At 47.0% G+C, this 14,048-nt stretch overlaps 1 protein-coding gene across 1 annotated transcript in view; it reads left to right on the forward strand.

Annotated features, from left to right (window-relative positions):
• Mfsd6 (major facilitator superfamily domain containing 6) overlaps positions 1-14,048 on the forward strand; it is a 40,902-nt gene that overhangs the window by 19,179 nt on the left and 7,675 nt on the right. Inside the window, exon 2 of the mRNA XM_038315557.1 lies at positions 2,961-3,058. Within this exon, the coding sequence (XP_038171485.1) occupies positions 2,961-3,058 (98 nt within the window). The remainder of the gene's footprint in view (positions 1-2,960; positions 3,059-14,048) is intronic.

The raw sequence follows: 14,048 nt of genomic DNA on the forward strand, positions 1-14,048 counted from the left end.
CAGAGGGCATGGAATAAGAGACAAAGACGGGATAGAGGGCAAGAGAGATAGAGAAGGGAACGAGGAAGAGGGGACAGAGGTATTTGTCCTGGAGGGACAAAAGGCTGCCTCCGGATAGAGAGGAGACGGATGTGGCACATAGGAAAATGGCAGTTTGTAAAGGTTCAGGCAGAAATCCCGTGTTAGGATGAGCTGTTTGATTTTAGCTGAGCATGTCAATTAGGGTGGCCTTTGACCTTTGACTGCTGGATTCCAGTACTTTGATAGCTGGACCTTGGTAGTCAGCCTCAGGAGGAGGAAGAGGATGAAAGAGGAATGGACTTTGGTGTCTAGCTTTAGGAATGTAAGCTAATGGTTTCTAGCAAGGCAGAGGGAACAGGGAAGAGCAAGGCCTGCCAAAGCCAGTTTGCCACACTCAAGCCAGCCCGCGTCCCTTGGTGTTTCAGTTGCCAATGTCCGTCCGGCATAGGAGGAGGCATTTTTTTTTTTTTTCTGGGCTATGAAAATTCCTACACGGCTAGTCTCATTTTTTCTTCTTTATATGAGCTCCTTTTTGACCTAACAGACTACACGTTATGACTTTAGAACCACAGGGATGAAGGAAAGGCTAAATTGAATTCATAGCAATTAACTCAGCTTGTTGGTTGCAGTAAAAACCTCACGGTCCCAGAAGCTACACAGTTATTCTTGTGACTTGGGGCCCCCCTGCAGAGAACCTGGAGGCTATGGCATAACATACCCTTCCCTCTGGGCTGCTTGACATAGGCCAAGAGTTTTGGACTGTGTCCTGGATAGATTAAACTTTCATGGCTCAAAAACATGGTTGAAGATAGGCAGTATGGGTGTTAGGAAGGTGGCTTATCAATTGGTTTATGATAGGCTTATGGGAGATATTGCTGGAGATGGAGATGGCTTGATGGGCATGTCTATGGTTCTACCCTCCCCCCCCCCCACACACACACACACTCGGCATCAGAACCAGCCTTGGAGGTTTCGAAAGCACCACACCTGGGCTGTAGCCAGGGCGCTCTTTCTCGAGATGGATCTTGACATCTGTGTTTTGGCATTATCAGAGCAAATTTGATATAGCCAAGGTTAGCAATTGCTAAGCTAGGCCAGCGGTCAAGGCTGCAACCTGAGGGCCAAACTGAACCTACGTCCCTTCTCTTTGTATATCCCGTGAACTAAGGAGAATTTCTACGTTTCTTAAAATGGCTGAAACATTAACAAGAAGAATAACGTTCTGTGAAATTGAATTCTAGTCTCGCTGAAACACCGTGTGTAATCGGGGGGCCGCTACCACACCACTGCAGTGGAGATGAATGGCAGTGGACCGTGGCTCAGAAAGCCTAAACTATCTACTTCGTGTTCCCTATGCTCCTCCTTCAGTTAGGTCCAGTGGAGGCCATGCACGGGGCTGCTTTCAAACTCCAACATGAAGTCAAAAGGCCTTGTGTGATGTGCTTTGTGCTTCTGCAGTGGGGTCTGCAGCTAATTTTTTGTGTCATTTTTTTTGTAACCGAGAGAAGCTGGTAGATTGGTAGCAAGTTTGGTAAAAATAATTTTTTTTAGCAGGCACGTTTGAAATATATGCTTTTATTCACCAAGCTCCATAAGTATGAAGACTATGCTATCCATAGAACTCGATGACTCAGGCCTCTATGTCAAGAGACCTTCCTTGAGAACCCTAAGTTCCTCCCGGCAGTGTGTCCCTTCCCCCCCTACCTTTTCACCTTTTCTTTGTCTTTTCTCCGTCCTTTTGGTTCAGATTTAGGATCACTCCCAACCAGGGACTCAAGAGCAAAGTTAAAGAAAAGAGAACCGTGTTTAGAAAGACGTAAAAACACAGTTGAGCAGGACGAGGGCAGCCGTTCCGGTTGTTGCGTGGGTTTTCTTTCGCCTTTTGGTGTTCATCAACTTCGATTGAGAAAACGTGAAAAGTGGGGCTGGAGAGATGCTCAGGGGTTAGGATCGCTTCCTGGGCTTCTAGAGGATGCGAGTTTGCTTCCCGGCAATCATAATTGGGCAGCTTACAGCAGCCTGTAGCTCCAGGTCCAGGACCCTCTTCTGGCTTCTGAGGGTCCTTGGATACGCCCCCTCACTCCTTACCCCTTCCCTCTCTCCGCGCCCCCCCCCACAAAAATAAATAAATAAACAAAGGAAAGAAAGTAAAAGCCTTGACGTTAGGGAAATGGTCAGAAATGAGAGGAGGAAGGAGAGGAAGTGCTCCTTGTCACCAGTATGCGCTGAGAAGCAGCCACCCTCGGGACCCAAGCTAGTCTCACGGCTCTGGTCTACACTCATTTGGGTTTATACTTAAATTTTTTTGTGGCAGTGACGTTAAGGTTGCTGTATACCTCCCTGTTTTGTGGGAGTTTGACATCGCATGTAATCTCTAAAATGATGAGCACAAATCAGTTGAACTACTGGGAAGACATCGGATTTATTGCTCATCATTCGTGGTTGCCTCCCCCCCCCCCCCCCCATGTGAATCTCATGAACCTCTCCGGGGACCTGCATCTGTAACCTATGCTGAGGTTCCCATTCTTACACTTCCCCCATCCACCTCAACCTCCCCACCCAACATTGTGAAGCGGCTGCAGTGCCAGGCATATTTATGCGACAGTCACCTGGAGAGAAGCCAGCACCGTCATCGCAGCTGGCTGTGCGCCCAGACACTCTGAAACAGCATCCGTGCTCCCGCTAATGAAGCTTCGGGAAGGGCACCGCTGGCTTTTCCATTAAGCATAATGGGACAGTAGCGGGCCCATGTGGTCGGTGCAGTCTCCTTCCTACACTGGTGGTTAAGTTTGCCCACGAGCCTTCCCGTGCCTAAGTTTGGAACATGCCCGTTTAATCATGAATGGTTTGGGGAGTGGAAACATAAGTAATATTCAGGATGATGTTTCCCACCGGGGCCTCAACTTACTTTCCCGCGTGTTGTGTTTTTTCTCTTCCAGGGTTTTGTACATTGGCCTGGCCTGCAACACAGCTCGCTATATTTACATTTCCTACCTGGAAAACGCCTGGACCGTTCTCCCTATGGAAGTTCTGCAAGGTGAGCTGATGCTGACGCGCGAGAACATCTTTGCGGCTCCGCCCCCGTCCCGATCTTCCTACCAGGCTCTATCCCGGAAGGGAGGCTCCACAGCTCAGAAGAGGGCCGGTGTGGGTTCTTCAGCTGCTCTGGCTGCCCTCTTGTGTTGAGCCAAACAAAGCTGTTTTTTTTTTTTTCTTCCACACCCGTGTGTTTACACAAAGAAAAGGGAACTCTGAAATAAACTGTTCTGCTCTGCTGTTAGGCAGAGTCCTCCAAAGGTGGTTTTAAAATAGAAAAGGATGTATCTTTCAAAGGCTAAGGTTCTTCTGAGTTCTTTTCTTTTTAGATTAACTATACATATGAGACAATATGACTCTAGTATTTTATCCCTTTAGGTATTTTTATTGCATCTGGTGACTGATAGCAGAAGCTTGAGAGCCACATTGCTGTTTTCCATGAACCCTCTGAATCTTTACCCAGACGCGCCAGCCTGAGTTCCCCCTGTGGCCCCAAGGACACTGTTTCCTGCCGAGGCATAAATCTGAAAGGTTTCCTGAGAGGTTCTCAGCATGTGGATTAAGAATACTTAAAGATGGGCCTGCGTTCAAAGCTCCTTGCTGTGTTAGTGTACACGATCCCTTTTAGATTCTAAAAACTCAGCGAGCTTATTTAGTGATTGGCTTTGTGAGTAGATCATCAGGACAAGGTTACTGGAGTAGACTGGCTGGTGACAGCCTCCGCCCCTAAGTGCTGCACAAAACGTATAGTTCCATCAGCTTAGATGGTACTGGTTCCTCACCCAGGGGATGTGAGTGCACTTAAGCCAGGATAATGTCCCATCCGGATTCGGATTCATAGTTACTCATCTAAGTAGACTATATAAAACCCATGCCCATTTACTGTAGCCCCTCATCACCATGAAAAAGTACATCCTCAACCAAAGGGCACGTATCATTTATAGTCGCATAATTACAGAATTCAAAAATAGACACACTTTAAAGGTGCTTTTCTCAGATCTGATATAATGTGTGACTAATAGGAGAAAATGTGTTTTGAAATATATATATGTATATGTACAAAATTGGGTGTGTAATAACAAGTTATTGTTTGTCACCAAGTAAGCTATTGCCTATAGTAATTAGAACCCTGGAAGGGTTTGGCAGTGAAGGGCGTGTCTCAGCATATGTCACCTGAGAACCAGAAAGCACTAAACATGAGTAGCCAGGGAGTCTCAGTGATAAGGATATCCCACTCTGAGGGCCTGTTCGCTCCTTGTCTTGTTTAATAATAGCATCGTTGTCTGTTGCTATATAAGGGGATGAAGACTCCATAAAAAGATCTGTGTTCCTACCAAAATATATATGTTGCTATAAGAATATAAAAAGATGTATATTGCATATACACTAATGTCCTATTTTTCCCTTTAATTGGAGATAGAAAAGGACAGTTTGCATAAGAGACTCAAGAAAAATAAAGAGCATTTTTGGATTGGGTTATTCTGGCTCATACCTGTAATCCTAGTACTTTGGAGGCTGAAGCAAGAGAATTGCTGTGAGTTTGAAGCCAGCTCGGAATACAGTATGAGATCCTTTGTCTAAAAACCGAAACAGACAAACAACAAAGACATTGGTTCGTGACGTGGTTGAAGGGACAGCAGAAGAGTTCCATCGGGGAGGAAAACAAACGTTCTTTGTTCTGTATTTAGAAATCCTTCTGTTGTTCTAAATTCTAAATGATTTTCAAAGATGTCGGAGGTGAACTGAGAGCCGGAGGCAGTGATTACAAGTGAGCTCAGGCGTACGGTATCACTGCTGTCCTGGAAGCCAGACAGAGAAGTGTGCACTCGGCAGGGAGAAGCTCGGTGGAAGGAGCCATTAGCTTTGCAGAAGCAGGGTCTAGAGGCCTGAACGTTTTTCTTGAACAATTCTTTAAGCTCTGGTCTGAGCTGGAATCCAAAGGGCCGCCATGTAGCCCTATAGAAAGCAGCCACCTGCTATAGAGCAGCGCTGTGGGCCAGAGAGTAGATGGCAAAAGTCACACAGCACCTTCAGGGTCACAAACACCGTGCTGTGCCCAGGGCTGGATGGAGTCGCCATCATAAACTGCCTGCATCTGGTATGCACCGCCAGGTGTGCCATATGGGAGCTAGGCGTGCTCTGAATCCAACAGGAATTCTTCCTGGGGCCAGCTAGGGCTTACATTTCCGTGATCACTTTCGTGTCCTCTGTGCCCATGGAAGCTCAGCACGGATTGGACTGCCTCCCGGCCCAGCAGGGGATTCTTCAGCTTAGCTGCCCCACACCCGCTCTTTCTAGGCTGGAGAGCATGGCTCCAGTCCAGGCAGAGTGAGTGCCCGTGTTCCGGCTGCACAGCATCCTTGCCTTTGAGATGTGCCATCCCCAGAAGGCAGTGGCTTATCCCTATGAAACCAATCCACATAACATCGCTGAATGGGTTGGTTTGGGCATCTTTGATTCTGCTGCCTGTACTGGTTTGTCCAAGTGACTTATAGTCTCTGACCTTAAAGGAGACTGTGCTTGGGATGTAGTCAAGACAGGAAATAATTGTAAGGAAATACTGATTACAGGACAAAGCCCCAGGTTTGAGTCCCAGCACTGCAGGGGAAAGAAAGATACCCCTCACTGGGGCTGTGACTTAAGAGGTACCAAGGTCTCAGGGAGTGGGGAGGCTGAGGCTGGGTGATAGTTCTCATCATTGACTGTCTGGACATTGAGCCTTCGTGATTTGCTTTTTAACCAGTGTTGCATGAGAGCCAGGAGAGTCTTCTTTAACAAAAAAAAATATCATTTGTATATGTGTGTAAGTGTGTGAGAGAGAGCGTCTGTGAGAGAGACGGAGTGTGTGTGTGTGTGTGAGAGAGAGAGAATGAGATACACACACAGCACACACACGGGGGGCAGGGGTGTGGACGTATCTGGGTACACTAGCAGCGCGTGTTGAGAAGTTAGTTGTAACTCCCAGGAGTTGACTTTCCTCCTTCTGCTGTGGGCTGCAGGACTCAAACCCTGGTCTCCAGGCTTTTGTGGCAAGCACTTCTACCTACTGAGCCCTGTCTGGCACATAAAGTAAACAAATAACTATCTGTCTGTCTGTCTGTTTTCGTGGAAGGTCAGCAGTTAGGAGCACTGTCTGCTCTTCCACAGCACCCAGGTTTAATTTCCATAACCCAGGAGGGCACCCAATCATCTGCAACTCCAATCCTGGGGGACGCAGTTGCCTTCTTCTGGCTTCCGCAGGCAGCAGGCATGTGCATGGTACACAGATACACATCTAGGGAAAACACCCACACGCATGAACAAAAAAACATGTATTTAAGGAGAGTGAACCAGACAGGCTGCTATGTCTGAAGAGCTTCCTTTAAATATTTATTTTTATTTATGTGTGTATCTACATGAGTTTGTGTGCACTGTGTGTATGCGGGTACCCACAGAATCTAGCAGAGGGCACCACCTCCCTGCCCCTGGAACAGGATTGAGGTGGTTGTCAGCCACCCAATGGGTGTTGGGAGCCAGTCACAGGTCCAGTGGAAGAGCAGCCAAAGTCCTTCACTGCTGAACACCTCCCAGCCCTAAGGACAGCCTTTTGAATTGAGTTTCTGGTTCTGGCACAGAGAACCAGATTTGGCCAGCCATCCAGTAGAGCAGAGAGGAGACGGATGAGAAGTGGCTTTTCTGTCGCCAGTCACGGGGCTCGAGCTGACCTTTATGGCCTCGATCTGTCTCGTGCAGTGTGGTAGCCAAGTGAGTCTGAGCTCTGTTTCCTCTCATTAGGATCCGGAAGAACACAGAGGAGCCCTGTAAAATGATTAACATCCAGGCTTTATCTAGACATGGCTTCATCTGTTATCTATATTGGAAAATTTCTGCCTGGCTTAATCTTCGAAGAACATGTAGTTAAACGCCTGCATGTAAAAATGCGTGGATAAAAGACTTTACGGTGTGACTCACTGTGTCGCGGTGCGGCTTCCATGACGAGACCTCTCGCCTCTTTCTTTTTTCCACTTAAATTTTATTTTTTTTTTATTGGAGGGGGGAAGGGTGGAATCGGGAGGCGTGGTGTGAAAGACACAAAGAATAAATAAAAAGAAGATCAAACCATAACCGTGGGAGACAAACCAAGTGCACTGGCATGTGAGGGCCAAGGCCCCATTTCACAGTTCCTAGAAGTTCCTTTAAGATGTCTCCTTCAACGTGGGAGCTCTCTTGTCCATCTGTCTTCACCTGAGATGCTTCTGGTCTGAGGACTCTCCTCCGGCAGTTGCGCCCCACACGTCCCTCTTTCTAAAATATTTCCAACCACGTGGACTGTGACATACTTTAGGACTCAATTGCTTTCTCACTTGTTTCCAAATACTAGTTTTGCTTCCTTCGTGCAACCTCTTGAATAAAAAAAAAAAAAATCCATGCCTCTACCAAATTCTCCAGACATGTATACATAGAAAGATACCGATTTTACTGCCCTCTGTATCTGTACTGGGGTTGGTATTTTCTAACCACCCGGATACATAGCTAACATAGTTCTCTCTTAAAAATGTGTAAGTGACAGAGAAATTCTGAGACCCAAGATGCTGTTCTCTTTCTTGGCCGATGCCTTGCTGTCCCTGGCACATCTGATGAGAGACACCAGCGCATTTCACTCATGAGATTTCTGTAAGTTGAGGAAACCATGAAGTGCTGCTGTTTGCTTTGCAATCCAGTTCCCTGCTAGTAAGCTCTGTGCCCTTTTTCCTCCTCCTCCTCCTTTTTCTCCTCCTCTTCCTCCTTCTTCTCCTTCCTCCTCTTCTTCCTCCTCCTCCTCCTCCTTCCTCCTCCTCCTTCTCCTCCTCCTCTTCCTCCTCCTCCTTCCTCCTCTTCCTCCCTCTTCCTCCTTCTCTTCCTCCTTTTCCTCCTCCTTCCTCCTCTTCCTCCCTCTTCCTCCTTCTCCTCCTCTTCCTCCTTCCTCCTTCTCCTCCTCTTCCTCCTTCCTCCTCCTCCTTCCTCCTCCTCCTTCTCTTCCTCTTTCTCCTTCTCCTCCTCCTCTTCCACCTTCCTCCTCCTCCTTCTCCTTCCTCCTCCTCCTTCTCCTCTTCCTCTTTCTCCTTCTCCTCCTCCTCTTCCTCCTTCCTCCTCCTCCTTCCTCCTCCTCCTTCTCTTTCTCTTCCTCTTTCTCCTTCTCCTCCTCTTCCTCCTCCTTCCTTCTCCTCCTCCTCTTTCTCCTTCTCCTCCTCTCCCTTCTTCTTCCTCCTCCTCCTTCTCCTTCTCTTCCTCTTTCTCCTTCTCCTCCTCTTCCTCCTCCTTCCTTCTCCTCCTCCTCTTTCTCCTTCTCCTCCTCTCCCTTCTTCTTCCTCCTCCTCCTTCTCCTTCTCTTCCTCTTTCTCCTTCTCCTCCTCCTCTTCCTCCTTCCTCCTCCTTCCTCCTCCTTCCTCCTCCTCCTTTGCCATCATCAACCTGTTGTTATTGTCATCATCTTGTTCTTATTCTTTTTCCGAACGTCTGTTGATGGTGGTGGCTCTAACTCTGGCAGGCTTGCTAGCCACCTTCTGTTTTCTTCTCAAAGGCCTACGGCTTTTCCAGTATGCCTCACAGTTAGTTATGTCTGGACAGTACAAAATGAAATACTACCTCTCCACCCAGTCCGTAAGACTTCCCACATTCACTCACCCCTCTTTTCTCGGATGCTGGAAGCTGGGGCGATGGGACACTGAATTGGGTGGCCTGCAGCTGGGTTCGTGAATGCCTCTGTGGGGCAGAGCTGCTGACCTTCGGTCTCCTGCCCATCGGATCCTGAGTGAGCAAGCGTGGAGTCTGAGGCTTGTTTGTTATGCCAGCTGGTAACTTAATTGTTGCAGGTACTGTCTATTGCTTGCCCAGCTGAGACCTTAGGAAAAGAGAGCATTCTTCTACTGAGGTTCACCAGACTGAGCTTTCAGAAGCTCTTCTGCGCCCACAGTTGAAAGTCATGCTGGACTAAGTGGAACCCATGCTGTGGTTCCTCCTGGGAAAGATCAGCCATGCCGATTTTCTGAAGAGGGGCTAAGGAAGTGGTTGTGTCTTGTTCAGCGAGTGTGCACAGATGACAGAGGCAGAGAAAACAGAACAGTATAACTTCCCAGGTTTCTGTCACTTCTTACCCCTCCCGGCCATGACTTTATTTCCCCGAGTCAAGCAGCATTGTACAAATGTCTGCTTAGGAAGGGGTCCTTGCCCCTTCTTGTACATTCTGTTTATTGCAGTAGGTCATTATTGTGGGCCAACTATTTTGAATGAGATGTTTTAGAATATTATGAGAATTCCCTGGATGTAAGGAAACTTTGGAACATGCATGTTATGTCAGCTCCTTAGGGAGGGACCAAGGCAATAATGCTCGTTTCTTAACAAGGTGCATCTGTGATCGTGTTTGGTATTATCAGCAAAACCTCCCAAAGGAGATTAACTTCTGCCAGTCCTCGAGTAGTTATTGAGAGGCCATGTCACGGAGCCTTTACACACTTAGGTGCATTGGAGTGAAGCCATGCCATGCAGCATTTACACACTCAGATGCCCTAGAGTGAAGCCGTGCCATGCAGCATTTACACACTCAGATGCCTTACAGTGAAGCTGTGTCATGGAGCATTTACACACTCAGATGCCCTAGAGTGAAGCCGTGCCATGTAGCATTTACACACTCAGATGCCTTAGAGTGAAGCCATGCCATGGAGCATTTACACACTCAGATGCCCTAGAGTGAAGCCATGCCATGGAGCATTTACGCACTCAGATGCCCTAGAGTGAAGCCGTGCCATGCAGCATTTACACACTCAGATGCCTTACAGTGAAGCCGTGTCATGGGGCATTTACACACTCAGATGTCTTACAGTGAAGCCGTGTCATGGAGCATTTACACACTCAGATGCCCTGGAGTAAAGCCGTGCCACGCAGCATTTACACACTCAGATGCCCTGGAGTGAAGCCATGCCATGCAGCATTTACACACTCAGATGCCTTACAGTGAAGCCGTGTCATGGGGCATTTACACACTCAGATGTCTTACAGTGAAGCCGTGTCATGGAGCATTTACACACTCAGATGCCCTGGAGTAAAGCCGTGCCACGCAGCATTTACACACTCAGATGCCCTGGAGTGAAGCCATGCCATGCAGCATTTACACACTCAGATGCCTTACAGTGAAGCTGTGTCATGGGGCATTTACACACTCAGATGTCTTACAGTGAAGCCGTGTCATGGGGCATTTACACACTCAGATGTCTTACAGTGAAGCCGTGTCATGGAGCATTTACACACTCAGATGCCCTGGAGTAAAGCCGTGCCATGCAGCATTTACACACTCAGATGCCCTGGAGTGAAGCCATGCCATGCAGCATTTACACACTCAGATGCCTTAGATTCCGATCCCTTCGATCACATTGTTGTCCCTTTGGCCTTGAACAAGGCTAATCTCTCCGTGTCTACCTTTCTTTTTGGAAAATTTGGGGGAAAAAATAGTCCCTGTGGTTTGGAGGAATATCCGGAAGTCTCCGTAAAACAGCGTAATTCCCTGTAGAGAAAGCTGCCGTAACTGTGCTGCTAAGTGGAGTCTTACATCCAGGTCGGGGCAGTGGAAATAGGATGAAAATGCCCATCCCATGAGGCCTCAGAGCTAATCCCGACTGACCCAGTCAAGCTAGGAGGATTGAGACACCAGACTTGGATGTGTACCTGCCTGGTCCCTGGGTGTCATTCACTGTCACTCAGCATTTTTATCGAACATCGACTGTGGGTCTGGTGCTAATTACTGTCAAAGGACATCAGAACATTTCCATGGCAGATAGCCAAGGAAGGGTGAGCATTGAGTTCTAGCAGAGGCCATCTGGCTCCCTGGTCACTGCCACTACGTGGGAAGAAACATCTCTTTATGTTCTTTTCATCTAACGGCACAGTTATATAATCTCTAGGGATTTAAAACTCTGTAACCCTCGTAGAGAAAAGGCTCAGCGGTTAGGAGCGCTTGTTAGTTAATACCCGCCAACAAATTCTGAAAGTAATTTAAGCATCTGTCTGAAATTATATGCTGGAAAATGCCTTCATTTTCTTGTAAACCAGAATTTTAGAAAGCACACGTTTGAAGGAGGAAGGGATGGGACGTGGGGCAAGCGGAGAAAGAGAGGGAAGGGAAGAGGGAAAGATGCAGGCTGGAGACAGGGAAAGAGAGTGGGCTGGTTATTAGTTAAATATTTTCCTGTGTAACCAAGCCCTCCTACATAGGATTATTCAAGACTCATATATGATCTAAAAATCACAACCAAAAATGTAATCTAATGTTGTGGTCACATACATAGCCAGGCCTATTATCTATCTCTACTCCTAAGTCCTGCAACAGATGGCTTAGACATAGTCATCAATAAAGTTAACCTATGACCATTTGATAGGGTTTTGGATCATTGGGAAACACTTTTTAAAGATGAATCAATTTTCATTCTACTATTGAATCTAATTAGTTTTCTTTGTCAATATACTTCTGAATTTTATTCTACTGATACTCATAAAAATAATATAGGCATCTGAAAAAGAAGCCAACACCATCTTTAATAGCATAAATGAAAATATTCCCACTGTGTACCACTGTATCAACATTCATATCTAAGACTCTGACTAGGTATTATTTAATTCTGCAAAGACTGACGGTATCTATAGTGTTGCAGTTGCAAGTAATTTTTTAAACATCTGTGGAAATTAAGTGTGCATACTATCAATAACTATTCAGTCAATATTTCTAGTTAAAAATTAATCTAGAGCCGGGCGGTGGTGGCGCACGCCTTTAATCCCAGCACTCGGGAGGCAGAGGCAGGCGGGTCTCTGTGAGTTCGAGACCAGCCTGGTCTACAAGAGCTAGTTCCAGGACAGGCTCCAAAGCCACAGAGAAACCCTGTCTCGAAAAACCAAAAAAAAAAAAAAAAAAAAACAAAAAAAACAAAACAAAACAAAAAAAAATTAATCTAGATGGGTTCAAGGATGTAGCTCAGGGATAATGTTTGCCTAGTGTGTACCAAGGCTGGATTTAACCTATTCACCAAAACAAAGCAAAACAACAACCAACCAAACAAACAAACAGAAACCCAAATCTACTTCCTTGAAATGGTGAAGGAAGCATATATGAAAAACAGGAAAATTATTTTAATGTTTCTAAGTTAATGATGAGACATGCAATCTAACATGCAAAGTGAAAACAGAGTTTATCCCTTTCTGGGCCTCCTTAAGCATGGCCAGCCCACGTGACCTTTTTAATTGCATGCCACACACTGTGAACTATGATTTGCCGTTTCGGCGCTGGGCATATTTGTATTACTGTAAATACAGATTTGTGTCTGAGATATGGCTAACTTATTGGAAACAGTGCAGCCCTGCTGGGTTTTCCTTTTCCGAGTATGACCACAGCATGACCACAGAAAACCCTGCTGTGCTCTTTCTTCTGAGCCTAGGAATGGCGTGTGTCCCAACAGGGCCGAGCAGAGGACTCAACATTTCTCCAAAGATACGTAAATGGCCAGTCAGCACCCAAAGGTGTTCCACAGTGCTGGCCAGGGATGCAAGTCAAAGCACAGTGGGGTGCTGGTTAGGACTTGAAGAAAAATGTTTTTAAAAGTTCTGTTTAGAAGGCAGAGAGGCTGGCGAACTTGAGATTTCGGGGTGGGGGAGAGGAGGATATGGGAAACCACTGATCCTCTAAATGCTAAAATCAACAAGCACCACCTGAACTGGAGAATCCACTTCTTGCTGTGTAAATACCAGTGTACACGAATCTACTTGAAGACACTTAAACATCAATATTTAAGCAATGTTTTCATAATAACCAAGAGGTGGAAACAACTCAGGGAGACAGAGGAACGATATGTGATCTATTGTGATGGACTAGCATTCGGCCTTTTAAAGGACAGATTCTTTTCATATTACTTTTTGTTTTGGATAGTTTCCTGCATGTGTGGTGTATCCTGATTATGCTCTCTCCATCCTGTGTTCACACGCCCTCCCCCGCTCAACCTCATCTCTGCCAGTCCCTTTTCCCAGGCTCATGACTCTTGGTTTGGTTTGGTGACACACTGAATTTACTCAGGGCCCATCTGTGTGCCATCTGGACTGGGAGGGGTCATCAGTGTGTGCCTAGCTGCAACAAGGGTTCCCCTCCGCCTGACTCTTATCAGTAGCAAGCACTCAGGTGTGAGCGGGAGGGCCCCTGAGCCTTCCTGGTGTATTCCCGACTGTGAGGGGCTCTTTCTTAGGCAGCACCACTGTGTTCAGAGCAGCTGCAAGCTCACGATTGCCGCAGCTGCACCTGCTGCAGAAGGCAGCATCCTGCTGTCCTAGAGGCTTAGCAGCGGTGGCATGCTCGTCGTATTTAGGGCTTACTGCCTATCACTTATTCTCAGCGCGTTGACCTGCCATAGTCTGCCTTCACCGCCATTCACTGGAAAGAGGTTTCTCTGATTAAGGATGGTAGTAGCATTTCTCTTCGGGTAGAGGCATAATATTGATTGAGGCAGCTTGACACTGTGGCAGCTTAGCTAAACAATCGTGTGCAGTTGCCCCTAGGATCTAGAATCTTCCCAACCATGGTTTTTTGACCATGTGTATAGCACCAGGTTCCCCATGAATCAGGCCCCAGATCCAAAGAGCAGTTGGTTACATTCATAGTAGTCCCATGGCTGAGCAAGTGGGCACATTTTCCTTGGTAGACTGGACCTGTAGATTATAGGGTTCACAGCTGGGTACTGACATTTTCTCCCCAGCAGCCTGTGGACTGGAAAGGGAGAGAGGAGGCTTTCAGCTCCTCCTGGCGTGATTTCTCTAGCCATGCATCCGAGGTTGTGTGTGGTGTGTGGTGAGCCACCGAACATAAGCTGCAGCGTGGGCAGACCTCAGTGACATTATGCTAAGTGAGATGCACCAGACACATAAATACTGTTCTGACTCTACTCAGGAGACCCAGAGTCTTCACATCCCCGGGGATGGAAAGAATGGTGCTTGCTAGGGAATGA

This window comes from Arvicola amphibius, chromosome 18 (genome assembly GCF_903992535.2).
Source record: "Arvicola amphibius chromosome 18, mArvAmp1.2, whole genome shotgun sequence".
Classification (NCBI taxonomy): Eukaryota; Metazoa; Chordata; class Mammalia; order Rodentia; family Cricetidae; genus Arvicola; species Arvicola amphibius.